The sequence below is a fragment of the Monodelphis domestica genome, chromosome 1 (assembly GCF_027887165.1).
Source record: "Monodelphis domestica isolate mMonDom1 chromosome 1, mMonDom1.pri, whole genome shotgun sequence".
Classification (NCBI taxonomy): Eukaryota; Metazoa; Chordata; class Mammalia; order Didelphimorphia; family Didelphidae; genus Monodelphis; species Monodelphis domestica.
Window position 1 is genome coordinate 385216958 of NC_077227.1, and position 15654 is coordinate 385232611.

At 36.7% G+C, this 15654-nt stretch overlaps 1 protein-coding gene across 9 annotated transcripts in view; it reads right to left on the minus strand.

Annotated features, from left to right (window-relative positions):
* The window catches only part of FBXO38 (F-box protein 38), a 99439-nt gene that overhangs the window by 11626 nt on the left and 72159 nt on the right, over positions 1 to 15654 (minus strand). For 4 of the 9 annotated variants that reach the window (XM_007474053.3, XM_056811612.1, XM_007474052.3 and 1 more), the window contains 3 exons: positions 14368 to 14475; positions 13393 to 13572; positions 9255 to 9977 (listed from right to left, as the gene is read on the minus strand). In XM_007474053.3, coding sequence (XP_007474115.1) covers positions 9255 to 9977; positions 13393 to 13572; positions 14368 to 14475 — 1011 coding nt within the window. The remainder of the gene's footprint in view (positions 1 to 9254; positions 9978 to 13392; positions 13573 to 14367; positions 14476 to 15654) is intronic. The other 5 variants (XM_056811616.1, XM_056811615.1, XM_056811613.1 and 2 more) reach the window with 3 other exon arrangements.

A 15654-nucleotide genomic window follows, 5' to 3' on the forward strand; every position in this document is an offset into this window, starting at 1 on the left:
TTTTTCTACATTTTATCCCTTGTTGACCTCATCTACTCTGATGTCTTCAATGATCATATCCCAGAGGATAATTCTCCACTAGATAGATCCAATAAGTGACCAGACTTCTGGATCTTCATTTCTACCTATATAAGCTGCTGATACCTTAAATTCAACTTTTCTAAAACTGAACTCATTCATTGTCTTTCTTCCCACTAGTATATTTTCTCTTCCTGATGAATACCATCACCATTCTTCTGGCTATTTTGTATTATATATCATATCTATATTATTTGTTAGAATCTATGATATTGTATACAATTATTATATACTATAATTTATATTAAAGTAATATATTTGTATAATTATAGGTACATTATTATATTTAAGACTTTGGGGCCATCGCAATCCTCCCTTTCCCAATTTTCATACTTTTCAAGAACCTTCCAGCTAATGGACTTCAAAGATCACATAATCCAAACATTCACACTCACAAAATGCAAGAAATATCTTTTGTAAGATGAGGGACACAGAATGGGAGAGAAGACAGAGGGATGAGATGTAACACTCAGACAGACAAAAATTGATGGTCGTATTCAAAAGAAAGAGAAAATAATCTTTTATATGACAAATACAGTGGTCTCTTCTCAATCCTCATTCTTCTTGACCTTTCTGCAACATTTGACACTTGACAGCTCTATCCTCCATGGGTTTTGGTATAACAATTCTCATGGTTCTCTTGCTATCTGTCCAACAGCTTCTTTGCAGTCTATTTTGCTGAATTATCACCCATGTCTTGCCCCCTAACAGTAGGGATAAGTTCTGTACATAAGAGTTATTATATAAGAATTCAAGTGCCTTGAAGATAGGAACTGTTTTTCTTTCTTAAATCTCTAGTGTTTAGCATAGTGCCTGGTAAATGGAGTGTTTAATAATTGCTTTTTGTTAGTGACCTTATTTGAGCCCATAGATCCAATGATCTCAAATCATTATGCAAATGAGCCTCAGATTTATTCATATTTAATCCTGGTTTCTCTTCTGAAAATCACCTCACAGGTTTCTCTTCTCACAACACTAACTGGCCTTTTAGACTCTTCTGATATTCCATAGTATTTCAAACCTTAGCATCTCTAAAACACATCATTTCCCCCCAAAAAGTTGCCCCTCTTCTAAACTCTTTTTTCTGTCAAGGACACCAACATTCTTCTAGTTACCCAAATTGGTGACAGTTGAGTCAGTTTCTCCATTTCCAATCAGTGTTTAAATCTATCTATTTTTAAAGCCTTAATATTCACATACATTTCCTTTTCTCTACCCACCTCCATCACCACTCTAATTTAGACCTTCATCAACTCTGACCTGGGCCATCACATTTATGCTCTCCTTGTCACAAAGCTTCTTTGTTCTCTCCCCAATCCATCCCATATACATCTGTCAAAATGATACTCCTAAAAAACAGAACTATGTCACTTCCAGTGGCTCCCTACCTGTAGGATCAATTTCCAATTCTTCTATTTGTCATTTAAAATCCTTCCCAATGTGATTCCAACCTACATTTCCAGAGTTAATATCGACTGCTTCCCTTCACAAAACTTATGGCCTGGTTATAATGGAGAAAAGGAATACACTACGATTCACAAGGAACACAAGGAAGACATGAAGCATAAGTTTTAAAGAACCACTTATTTTTATGTAAGGAGCTTCTATATAACTAGAGTTCACAGAATCTGAGAGTTGGAATTAAGAGTTCTTTGAGGTTACCTAGTCCTACTTCTTTTACATACAAAACTGCAGTTCTATATATGGTTTAGAATTGGATGGTATCCAAGAGATGAACAAAATATCATTCCTTGACCACTGAGAACACAGTCCTAGGAGAATGATTAAGAACAACCAGAAAGGATAATAACTTCTATGATGTTATAAATACTCAGGGTTTTTCAGGTTGGCTTAAATGTAGCAACCTTCAAGTAGAACTGACCATAAAGTTCACACACGGGTTACTTATGATACTGAGGGGGAAAAAATAGATGATTGCCCATATTTCACCAAGTGACTGAGACTCAATATAAAAAAGTCATGACAAAAAACGGGAAAATCCCAAACTCCGTTTGTTTTTCTTATCAAAGCAATAACTTCCTGAAGTGGGAGGGAGAATCCTATCTTTTTTTACAAGCCCTGTAGTACCTCCAAATACTTTCTCATGCCCATCCAGTCCAGTTTATCTTATACTAATCTCCTTCACTAATTCAGCAGATTACTTTCCATTTTCCCATTCTGTCCTCTTCCCTAATGTTCTCCAGGTTAAAGCTACTTTTCTCTCTTCCAAAATTCTGTCTAGTCCTCTTGTATCTTTCCTTTGCATTGGCTATGTGTGTATGCTTTTCCTCTGCTATCAAATTTAAACTCCTTAAAAGCATGGCCTATTTCATATTTATTTTTGTATCTCCAATAGCAACAACAATAATTATAGGAGGCAGCTAGGTGGTTCAGTGGATAGAGCCAGACCTAGAGACAGGAAGTGCTGGGTTCAAATGTGGCCTCAGTCACTTCCTAGCTATGTGACCCTGGGCAAGTCATTTAATCCTCATTGCGTAGCCTTTACTGCTCCTCTGTCTTGGAACCAATATACAGCATTGATTCTAAGGAGAGGGGTAAAAACAAAACAAAACAATTATAAATACTATTTCATAGTGATTTAAAGACTACAAGGCATTCATACATTACTCATACATACATTCCAAGGCATACAAACATTATTTCATAGAGGCATCCTAGTATAGTAGATAAGTGTGCTGGAGTTAAAGAAAATCTGGGTTCAAAATCCTATCTGACATCAGCCCCTGAGGGTCACAACCTCTCAGAGCCTCAGTTTTCTCATCTTTAAAAGGTCAGACTAGATGACTTCTTAAGATCCTTTTACATCTCTGATCCCATGACACAACAAACCTATGAAATGAATTCTATACATATTATCCCCATCTGACACATGAAGAAACAGGTTTAGAGTGGTTGTGACTTGCCCATAGTCATATAGCTCAAGTGTCAAAGAGGTAGGATTTAAGCTCAAGTCTGTAGACCCAGCAATGTTTCCACTTCACAATGCTGCCTTCACATCTGAGAACACTGTCTTGCACTATAGCTAACTTTTTGTAAATGAATGAAATGTTCTTGTAGGGAACACATGAATGATTCTCTTCTTTGGCATTCAGGGAATCCAAGTCAAAAAGACCTGTACTCAGTCCTGGTCTGAAATATCCTGGGATTTGGTGACCTTCAGCAAGTGAGTGAAGCTCCAAGTGGCTCCCTTCTAAGTTGCAGAGAAGGTACCAAACTGTGGAAAGAGGAATTTTCTCACTGAAAATGGATAAAATCACAGGTCTGGTGGGGGGAAAAAAAGAGGGATTCTATTTAAGTGAGTATCTACTGTGAGAAATTCTATAATTTAAGTTGAAGCTAATTAATTCTATCTAAAAATCTAATTTCTATAATAAATGAAAAATGTGTCAAAATATATATATAGAAGTATTTTTGAAATATTTCATTTTTCTTATTTAAAAATTTTAATCTTTCATTCTAAAAACTGGATACTAGCACATATTTCAAACTAAATGGGTTTACTAGGGTGGAATGAGAGACCCATCTTGTGGCTGTTTAAGATATCACTTTTGAAGACCAAGAAATTCATCTGACTTGGTTCCCCTAACATCACTGGTATAAATGTGGTTCAGGGACAAGAAGAATTGAAGAGAAATGAGGAACTGTTCATTTTAAGACAATGATTTAGATGGGACATTAAGGTGAAGGCCTCCAGCTTCCTATCCATCATAGACAGTGTCTCTACAATATCCATTAAAGAGACACAAGACAGAAGAGCTCATGAACCCTTCTGGAGTCTGGTAAAGTTCATGGGCCTCTTCTTTGAATAATATTTTTAAATGCATAAAATAAGATACAAAGGAAGCCAATTAAATAGAAAACATGGATATCAAACTAGTTAAAAATTAAAAATAAATTCAAACATTTCAGGCTAAGAACTTCTGGCCTGGATCTACATCAGATGAGTTGAGTCAAAGTCCTAGCTCTGCCCCTTCCTGTTTGTATGACACTGGCACAAGTCACTTCTCTGAATCTCAGAATCCTCACAGAGACAAAAATAACCATAATACCTCCCTTCAGAGCTGATGAGGGAAAATTGTGTTGTAAAGGGCTATACACATAGGAATTATTTTATTAGGTGTTACTCAATTTTTAGCTGAAAAGGAAACACAATCCTTCTCAAGGTCTATCATCCGAATGTTATTGCTTTAGTTGTTAAAGACAATCTTTTCTTACATCCAAAGACAGGCTTGCATATCCTTTTAGAATTCACATCTTTAGACTAAATATCCCTAGCTTCTCCAGATGTTTTTTCTTTGACTTAGTTTCTAGATGTCTCATTCTTATTACCACTCTATCTTTCTCTATTTATCTCTTTAACCTTAAAAAGAATATTTTGAATCTATAGTATAGCCAACTTTAAAAAAGAACTGAAGTGACTGAAAAATTATTCTTTGTTCTTAATTTTTCACGTTTCTTTTAATATTTTACATTTCATTAAAGAATATAAATTAGATTGCTAAATATATGTGTACACGTACACACACACACACACACACACACACACACACACACACACACACACACACCTCTTCAATTGAAGTATTAGGAGTGGTTTGGTGCCTAGACATAGGAGGTCCTGAGTTGGAATACTTCTAACTGTATGACTGTGTGAAATCATTTAACCTCAGTTGCTTAGCCCTTAATGCTCTGCTGCCTTGGAATTCATACTTAGTATTGATTCTAAGACAGAAAGTAAAAAAAAAAATTTAAGAAGTATTGTTCCCCCATTCCCACTTTAAGGGGAAAACATAACATATTAGAATCTTAGCACTGGAAGAGTCCTTAGAAGTGATTACAACACTTTTAGCCAAGACTGGCACAAAAACTTTCAAATACTAATTCCCCAGCTATACGAACAAAATCAATGAGCTTGAATACCTGGAGGCCAAAGATAAAACCAATTTCTACTAGAACTAAGGCTTCTCACAAGAGAATCACCTATATTAGTTCTAAGTTAGGAATTTTAAATAAATGGTAAAGTGTACATGGAGTAGGATTCTCCCCACCTCCCAAATACAGAAAACAGATGCTTTTATTATATAAAGGATGGGGAGTCTGGGGTATTCTTGGCTTTTACAAAGTAGCTAAGTCATTGATGAGCATTGCCAGATGATTTTGTTTTTATTCCAGAATTTAAGTGGCCCTCATTTCTTCGTGCAACCTGGTCAAGCTCTACTTGAAAGGAATAAAAAAGTCACATTCATTAGTCCAAGTTGCAATCTGAAACAATGGTAATATCTCAATACAAGATGAAAGTAAGCAAAGTTATTAATCCTTACTTTTTTCTTCCTTTAAGTTCTTGAACTAATCTTCTATGAGGGTAATTTTGGGGAGTTTTATGCACTCTACTTATGTTCTCTCTTATGATTCTCACAATAACTTTGTGAGACACTAACAGATTAGAAAGGAAATGAGGGCTGACAGGGGTTAGGTGACTTGCTTAGGAACAATACATAGCCTGTAAGTGTCTGAGACAGGAACTGAATGCAAATATTCTTGGCTTCAAGTCCAACACTATATGCATGCTACCTAGCTGTCTCTAAGGCCATTGTGATTTCCCACTAGACTCTGAAACCCTCTAATATTAAGCTTCTCAAATCTCAATGGCATGTCTTTGCCAATCGTCCAGTTTCAAAGAGACTGTATTTAGAAAACATGATGCAGTGGAACCAATGACTCTATCATGAGTACTAATTCTTCACAAAGCAAAACCACCACAAGATCTAAATAAATAAATTTAACATTTCAGAAGACATAATGCAACTAAAAAGATTTCTGCTTTTCACTGGGGGATCAAGTACAGAGTACAAAAGCCCACACTATAGCAAGAGAAAGTTCATTCCTTTAATAACTTAGATTTCTTTTCTTAAAAGCCTTGAAAAACTGATCAGCAAATAAGGTCCTAATTTATTTTAAATGTTATGTGGCTAATATTGTCGAACCACATTGTGTTAGAACTAGAAGACAGCTTATCAGTCATCTAGTGCAACCCTCTTGATTAGCAGAAGAAAAAGGATTTATTTGCCCAAGGTCATTATGCCAGTGTAACAGTTAAAATTATGAGGCTGATAGTAGCTTAAATAACTAAATAGCATTAATAGGATTCCAATCAAGTCTCCTGATTCCAATCCAGAACTTTTCCCACTACACCAGGTGGCTTCTCCTAAATAACAAAAAATTAATCACCTCTAATTTAAAGATGAAGAAACAGGTTCATAAGTTTAAATGTCTTGGCCAGTATTATAAAACTCCTAAATGGTAAAGACCGAAAGCCATATCTTCTGATCAAATCCAATGATCTTTCCTTTATACCAAGAGTTACACATAAATTTAGCGTCTTGTTGCTTGTGAATTCATGGGTGCAAATGGTCATGTGGACAGTATTTTAAAATAGTAAGAATGTTTTAGGAGTTCTTTCTCCTTTAAAACCCAAGCTAATACCTAGAAACCCTTGTCATTGTGGAAAACTATTAACCTCTGCAAACTTGAAAGTGTTATGCAAACAAGACTATAATGTTTCTTTAGGCCAGTTAAGAATTCCATTGGATCCCAGAAAGTAGTTTAACCTTTACTGTGACTAATGAAAAAGGAGACATGGGCAGGTTGAAACACGGAAGTAGAGTTATCTTTTTCCATTAATTATTTACTCGAAAATGCAGGCAATCATGGGAAGGAGGGAAGATGAAGTTTTATTAACATCATTACATATCACATAAAATCTATATCAGAATGCTTACTGTCTTGGGAAGGGGTGACAGAAAAGAGAGAATTTGGAATTCAAGAATTTAAGTAACAATTTAAAAATAAAAAATAATACATATCAGAACAAACTTGAAAATACAATTTGTTGTCATGGCATAGTAGAGTTCTGGATTTACAACTGAGGCTCAAGGTCTGTCATTTGTTAGCTGTGTGACTATGGGCAAACTATTTAACCTCTCAACTTCAGTTTCCTCTCTTGTAAAATGTGTCTAGTACAGCAGTATCTATATTATATAGGTCTTCTGTAATAAAAATACTTTGTAAACCTTAAAATATTTTAAATATGTGAAAAATTATTAATAACAATACTAATACTATAAAAGAAATAATCTATTCTCAAAGACATGGGATATCATGATTTGATATTTGTTGGACATTTCAAAGATCCTATATGAAAGGCAATATATTTTAACATTCACATAAAGTACACACACACACACACACACACACACACACACACACACACACACACACACACACACAGAGAAAACCTACACTACAGTAAAAAATAATTAGCATGCTCATTATTCAATTAGAGATCTGTTTATAGTCCCACTGTGAACAGTCATGAATTGTGAGGTGACCTGATTAGAACCAAATACAAAAAATTACTGACAAGGTGGTTACTGGTGCTGAACATAAAACTGACTTTTCCCCGCACTTGTTGAGTTTCAAATATGCTTTCATTAGTGACAGGAATTACTGGTTCTTAAGGTCATGGCTCATTCTAAATTAATATTGACAACAGAAGTATAAATAGGGCTCTGAATTATCCACAGATTAGTAGTTTCCCTTTTGGCTGACATAGTCCATCAGGGAAACAGTACAATGGGAAAAGCTCTAGATTTTAGAACTTGATTCCAGTCCTACCTTTGCAATTTACTCATTTAAAGTACTCTGAGCCAATATTTCCTCTTCTGCAAAATATGGATAAATTTCTTAACCTGCCTTCTTTAAGTTTTTATTTTTAATGATAATTAAATGAGAAAATATATTTAAAAAAACACACTTCAGAGCTGTAAAGAGTTAAAGTGAGCCCTTGTAGGAAATAAAATTTAACCACTAATCCAATTAGTTCATCACCTGTCTTAGCCTCCCTAACTTAGCAAATCGGAAGATATAGCATCAGGAAACATACAACATGCATGGATGGTACACAGATGGTGTACAGATACCCTAATCTTTTTTAGACTCAAAGAAGGGGAACACGGGCTATAGGGGATAGAGAAAGAACACCACCACATCTAAGTATTCATAGGGGTGAATGAAGGGAAGGGTCATAAATATTTTTCCTTTTTCAACAGATCCTGAATACCACTACAAAAAATAATTTCTTGAATTATGAATAGACTTGATCCTGTCCAACATCTACTCACAACCCTTTACTGCTTCACCAGTTGGAACTATGTAATGCTTCATCTCCTTAGCCTGTTATTCAGTCTTCTGTGACCTGACACTACTCCTTCTTCATATTATATTATTTTATTCCATATATCCTATGCTCCTGACTAACAGAGGACTATACCCCTTTCCTCTGACTATGACCTTGTTAAAGTCTGAAACACCTTTCTCTTCCCTTCATCTGAATTTCTATCAAGCCTTTAAAGCTGCTTCATGAAACCCTCTATGTGGATAATGACTTTTCCCAGCTTCCTTCCTCTCTTCCTCTTATCACAACTACCAGATTTCCAATATCCCAGCCCTCTCCACAGTACCTGAACATCATATGGCACTTTCAGTTTCTCTTAAAACATTTATGATTGACTAATAAGCATTATAGTTATCTATATATTTTGTATACTCTCCTTATAAGACAATGATCTTAATGAAGTCAGAGACTTATGCCATAGTTAAACTTTGTACCTTCACTGGCATTTAGGAACAGTATGGACTTGCTAATAAAGCCCAGTACCTGTCCTCATGTGATGAGCTTGACTGAAATCTTTCTAAGTTAAACTTAATTCTTTGAGTTCTTTAATTCAACAAAGTTGCTATTTCTCTAATACCAATACCTACTTTGTCATGGGATCCAAAAGGCATCTTGAATTAGAAAAAATGCTCAGAAATCATCTCCAAACCACTCATTTAAAGGAGAAGAAAACTGAGATCTGGAGAAGAGAAGGAACTTATCAAGGTTCCAGAGATAGCAACAAGGCTGGGATTTGAACCCAGGCTCTCTGACTACACCACAGTCTTTATACAATCCCAGATCTTTACACTTCAAAAATATGAAAGAATCAAGCTTAATTTGCCAAAATGGCTTGTGCCAGATATCAGAAAACTTATGAAACTAATGAATGAAATGATAACCTTTACCAAGTCTGCAGCAGAGGCTGGGAACAGAACCATACCTGACTCAGATACCAGTGGTACATGGGAAAGTTTGCTCCTGGCTCTTGTTAGAGGTCTTCGAGGGTAGTCTTCATTATACTCCATTTCAAAACTCTCAGATTGGGAGCTTCCTCTCCTGTCATCCCCTGTGGCCCCATAGACATTCCCATTAGTCCTCTCGTCATTGGCTGGGCTTCGAGACCCACCATGTGGGAGAGTCCTAAAGGAGAATTCTGATCCTATGCCATTGGGACCATTAACAACACAGGCTCTGCTGGTAGAAGGCCGTTCCTCATCAGAACATCTGCTAGTTCTGCTTTGTGGTTCCTGAGACCTACTGCAGGAGCACCTGGAGGAAACTGAGTTTTCTCTATCAACGGCCCCTGAACCCTCAGTCTTACAAGAGCAGACACATGGCTGGGATGGGTCTGGGGCTGGGGTGCTGGGCTCACCAGAGTTGCCAGTCACGGTCCTTACAAAGTCAGGGCTTTGAGAAGCAGCATTGCATGAGGGGGAGTTGCCCACAGAGCCTGGGCTATTGCCACAACTGGGATAAACATCTTTGCTTTTCTTCTTCTCGGGCATGTCACTGGCTGCTTTCATATCGGCTTTGATCTGTTCACTTGTGACCTGGCAGCCTTTCTCACAGCTATTTTCCTCAATGGAGGATGACTTCAACTGGCCCATTTGATGGGAGGAGCTGCATCTCTTTCGAAGTGGCGTCTTGCCTTTTCCACTCACTGCTTACAGAAAAAGAAGAAATTTTCAGTTAGGATTCTGAACACCTCTCATTATCAACAAGGGATTCCTCTTTCATCTTTATTTTACCTGTTTTGGTTCCCTCCTCTGTAATCACACAGATACAATGCTATTTCCATCTCTCAATAGGAGGCAGCTAGGTGGCGACATAGTGCAAAGAACACACCACACAAGCCTGGACTGGAGAAGACCCTGTTCAAATTTCATGTCAGACACTTAATTTTTCTGTTTGCCTCAGTTTTCCCAATTGAAAAGGAAGGAAAGGTTGCTCTGAGGCTCAGATTAGATAATATTTATAAAATGTTTGGTTTGGTGCCTGGCACAGAGACTCTAGATAAATGCCTATTTACTTCCCCTTCCCTTCATTGGTACTATAGATGCTCCCAAACAGGTCTTTCACTTCCCTTACACAGAAATTTTGCCACATAAAAATCTTCAGTGCACATTTCTCTATATGGCATCAGCACAGCCCTCCACAGTCTGGGCCTGGTCTATCTTTCCAGACCTATCTCAGGTCAGATTTAGTCCTCTCCAAACTACCCAAGCTGATGGTACTTGATTTCCTCTCTGACACCCTGTTCCCTAAATGTGCCAGGCCCTCTTCTGCCTCCATGTCTTTGCTTACACATTACTATTCCTGCAATATAACCCCTCCCCTTCACCATCTGCTGAGGGCCTTGTCTATCTTTAAAAGGTCAACTCAAAAAAAAAAACACCAAAAAAAAAACCTCCCAAAACAAAAACACCTTTCCCTAGAAAGTCAATTGATTTCTTTGGTCAGCAATGAGTTTAGTCCTCCAATCTGATTCAGGCCTTCATTATCTACCACTGTGTCTGATCTTCCTATTATTTGAAGATCCATGAAAATTATGTTTTATTTAAACTTGGTATATCTACCAGTGCCTTTCACATATCAGTCACTTAATAAATATTTGCTGAATGAATAAGGGAGAAACAGCATCTGGGTCCAATGGGTATGAAAGGGTTAATTTGAGGGGAGGGGTGGGATGTCAGGCAAATTTTTTTTTCTTTTTAAATCCTTACTTTCCATCTTTGAATCAATACTGTGCATTGGTTCCAAGGCAGAAGAGTGGTAAGGGCTAGGCAATGGGGCTTAAGTGACTTGACCAGGGTCCCACAGCTGGGAAGGGTATGAGGCCACATTTGAACCTAGGACCTTCAGTCTCTAGGCCTGACCCTCAATCTACTGAGCCACCCAGCTGCCCCCAATTTGGTTTTTAATCTCAACTTCACCTTCTTGACTGGAGGAAAGTGTTGCAGTCACCTAAATTTTATAAACGACAATTTCCATGTGTCCAGAGAATGACACTGAAGGCCCTTTTCTGCCAAATGGGAATATTGCAGGTGTTGAAGAAAATGAGATATAAGTCTTATAAACTTAAGACTTCTGGAGATCATCTAGTCAACCCTGAGGAAATGAAGAACAAGTCTAAATGACTTTCTCAAGATAATTTTAGCTAGCTAGTGTCTAGGCCTGAACTAGAACTAGCCAGGTTTTCTGACTCCTATTCAAGTACTCTTTCATATGACAACAATAAACTTCTGGAATAAAAGGAATGCTATCAACATAAAGCAAGATGTAAAACACAAAAAATTATAATTCTATTAAACACACATTTAAGGGTCTGTGGTGTACAGAGCACATGGAATTATTGCATTCTGCAGAATTAAAAAAAAAACCCCCAAAACATTAAAACTTAAGAATGGAAATTCTTAGAAACATGTGTATTTATGGTATAGGGACAAATGGAGCCCTGACCAACCGTGAAGCTGCAAAATTCTGCCCTAAATACATTTAATACTTATTTGTTTTCTTATATACTCAACCCTGTAATGTTTTTGCTCAGTGTTCCATTTTCACAGAATCTGTTTATTGTTGCACGGATATGCCTATATATGCTAAACACTCAACAAGACAGTTAAAGAGATTTAAGGTCCTGCTGCTGCACCTACTTGCTATGCAGTCTCAGGCAATTTGCTTAACTTCTCTGAGTTTCAGTTTCTTCATTTATAAATTGAGGCAGTAAAATTAGATAATCCCTAAAGTCCCTTCCAATTTTAAATACTATGCTGAAATTGTTCTAGATAATCTCTCAAGCCTTTTAAAGGTTTAAGAGGCTACTGAGCAAGAGGAGCAAGGAAAATAAATGAACATATCAAGTAATCATTCAATAGAAAATACAGTATGCACCAGACAGTGAGTAGTTCAGGGGAAAGGAAAGAACCAAGTTAGAGATATGGACTCATGAATTAAGACAAATTAGAGGGTTGAATACTAAGAAAAATGATAGAAAATGATTGACTACATTTAAGTACAGAGAAGCTGAAACAATAGGTTCTGTCAGCTTTCTTCTAGAATTACTAAACTGTTACTAAGTATAAACTGATGAACCAAGAACACTGGTACCACCAGCTCTGAAGAATCCAGTTCTTGGATCTTCACAATCCAGTAACTCTTTAAGAAATGCTCTCTTTTCCCTAGGTGTTTCTCTAAGAATCCTCATTCTAGAATGTCTATTGGGACATGCTCTCCTCCAAAGTACACTCTCCTGACTGAATCAGAGGATAAATCAGACCTTTGAAAACATGACCCCCTTATGCTTTAGATAAGGAAAAGGAGACCGTATCTTCCTCACAGGGTTATTGTGAGCAAAGTGCTAAAAAGTCCAAGAGAAATGAGTTAGTATGATTATAGACCTAAAACTGAAAAGGGTTTTATACAAATCAGAGTCCAACCCCCTCATTTTATAGATGAGGAAACAGAGGCACAGAGTGAACTGACTTGCCTAAGGTTATACAGGCAGTAAACAGCAAAACTGGGCCTGGAACTCAAGACACCTAACTGGAAACATATCATTTGTTGCAGTACAATAAATTGCCACTAATTACCCTTATGTATATTCAATACTTCCAGACATCTATTCTCCATCATTGTGAGGACTCCCTCTCTGACAAAGCCTACAGCTCCTGCACACCTTCCCAAACACGACAAGTATCTTTATGATATAAACGGTCCACATGTGTAAGATCTAGGCCTATTTGCAACAGTGCTTCCAACTGAAAGAGATTTCAACTTCTCCATGCTTTCACAAAAGATGTTAATGAATTGTGGCAAAACTCTAATGGCTCGCCTTCTAGTAATGAGTTTCTACATACTTGGCCAGGCTGGTCCTTAGACAACACACAATTAGTTACCAGATCCATGCTTACATCCTTTTTAGCTTAATAAGGACTGCCAGAGCTTATGATCTCCTAGTACAACTTTAAGCATAAAGTGTTAGGAGGAGATTTTAGTGGGAAAATTACAAATATTAGCTAGAGATTAAGTTGAATCAAATTTCTTAAGGACAATGATACAAATGTCAGCTGGCCATATACCTGGGAGTTGCCTAGATTCTGCTGGCTCTCTGATTTTGTCTTCTTTGTCAGAGTAATTCTGAGAATTGTTCTTAGCAATGCAGTTTCCAGGAGATCCCACACTCTCTTCCTCATCTTCACTATCTGAATCGTGAACGGTAATTGGTGTTGCTTTTGCAACAGGCTGAAGACCACTTGGTCCTAAAAGAAAAAAGTAAAGGTCAAGTATTTAACTAGGGTTCAAAGAAGCTAGTCTAAGAAAGATTTCTTTCTAGTTAACAGTTTAATGTCATGAATTAGGGAACTGGATGGTATCTGATTACCAGTCTTTAACCCAAAACATTTAACAAGCAACATAGTGTAATGGAAAGGCTGCTAAACTTGTACAAGCTCCAACATTTGGTAGGCATGTTGAAGAACAGAACAATACCTATATATTATTATTAAAATTATTATCATTATCAGTAATAGCACATTTATATAGAACTTTATGGTTCACAAAAAAACAACTCTTCTCGTAAAAATTCTGTGAGGCAATTAGGACAAGATTTTCCCATTTCACAAATGAGAAGGCTAAGGCCCAGAGATTAAGATATTTGCCCAAGGTACCATAGTATATAGTAAATAGCAAAACGATGATTTGAATTCAAGTCTCCCAATTATAAATCAAATGTTCTTTTGACTATACCATAGTCTCCCAATTTCAACAAGACATTCTAAACATTTAGTCAAATTAAGCAATATATCTGAAAGCTCATTATGGCTAACAAGGAAAGGGAAGAGAAATGGAGGACATTTATTTTAATGCAGATATATAAACTAGGATGTATCCAAAAAGGAATAGGTTTCAGTTTGAAGAGACTATGATAATTACATATTTATCGGCTATCGGCCAACAAAGTGAGTGTTCACTCAGCAACATTTCACTGTCATCAATTGTAATTAAAATCTATTTGTCAGGAACTAGGAATAAGAGAAGGATACACTTGGGATTACCTGCCTGTTCTTCATCAACCTCCATGGGAAAAACAGCATGGCTATGAGTTGGGCCTTCATTTCTACTTTCTCCATCTTCCTGAGGCACTTCTTCCATTTCATTCAATGCTAAGAAAAGGGACAAAATTAAAGTGCGATCAAGGGAACACGAAAAGATGAAGGGTGGGTAAATACTGAAATACCACATCAAATCACACTACAAATTTTGAAAAGTTCTCCAAACGGTTCCACAACTACAGGAAGAGGTATTAGTTTGTTTGGCTTATCATTCAGAAAAATGAAGAACAAAGGAAGAAAAGTGGTAGAGGGGCAGATTTTTGGTTTGCTATATATAAAGGAAAAACTTTCTAATAATTAAAGCTTTTCTAAAGTGGAATGGAATGCCTTTAGGTCATGATGAGATAACTATCCTTTTAGGACTTCTAAGGTCACTTCCAATGCAAATTCTGTGATCCTAGGAGGAAATATAGTTTCTATCATATGTGATATGGGCAATAGAAACCAGACTATTTCTTGAAGGTGGGAGGTTTGGGACAAAGATGACTTTACTTTTCCAATGAATGATCTCACCAAAGGTAGATGGGTGAAAGAACACTTGGTAGCAAAGTCAGGAAATTGTGTCTAAAGAAAGCTGGCTCACTGTGGAAGGGGAAGAAATACCTGTGGCACAAGTCACATTCCCTTGCAGACTTGACCCACTACTACTCATCAGATCATGTATAGACAATACCGTGGAATGAGTCTAGTATTTTATGATAGGATATAATTTATAGGTGAAGGAGAGCTTAGGAATATTCAAGCCCAATATCTTCATTTTAAAGATCAAAAGAGACTACAAGAAAAATAGCATAACTGAGGCTCAGTGAGTAGTAACTAAGTCTGGATTTGAACAGAAGATTTATGACTGTTCAGAAATCAAGCCTCTATTCCAGAATGGCTCTTAGTAACCATGATCTCAGTGGCGACTAGAGGTATTCAGCACAGATGGGAATGAGGGTGTACTTTGTGCTTTATATAAGCTCAACCAGAAAAGAGTATATATTAACTGGGGCCACTATACTTTAACCATTACTATCGTCTGGAGTTAGGAATTGAAAATAGCATAATATAATATGTTCCAAAAGTCTTAAGAACAGTTTTAGGGGTATCCTATGTAGGGTTGACAAAACTAACAAATTAATGTAAATCATGTTTACAGTTCTAATATCAATTCAAATCATCTATCTGAAATTAAATTTACATTATAAATCATTAGTGTCTGTCAAAGAATAATAACCTATAATTTCA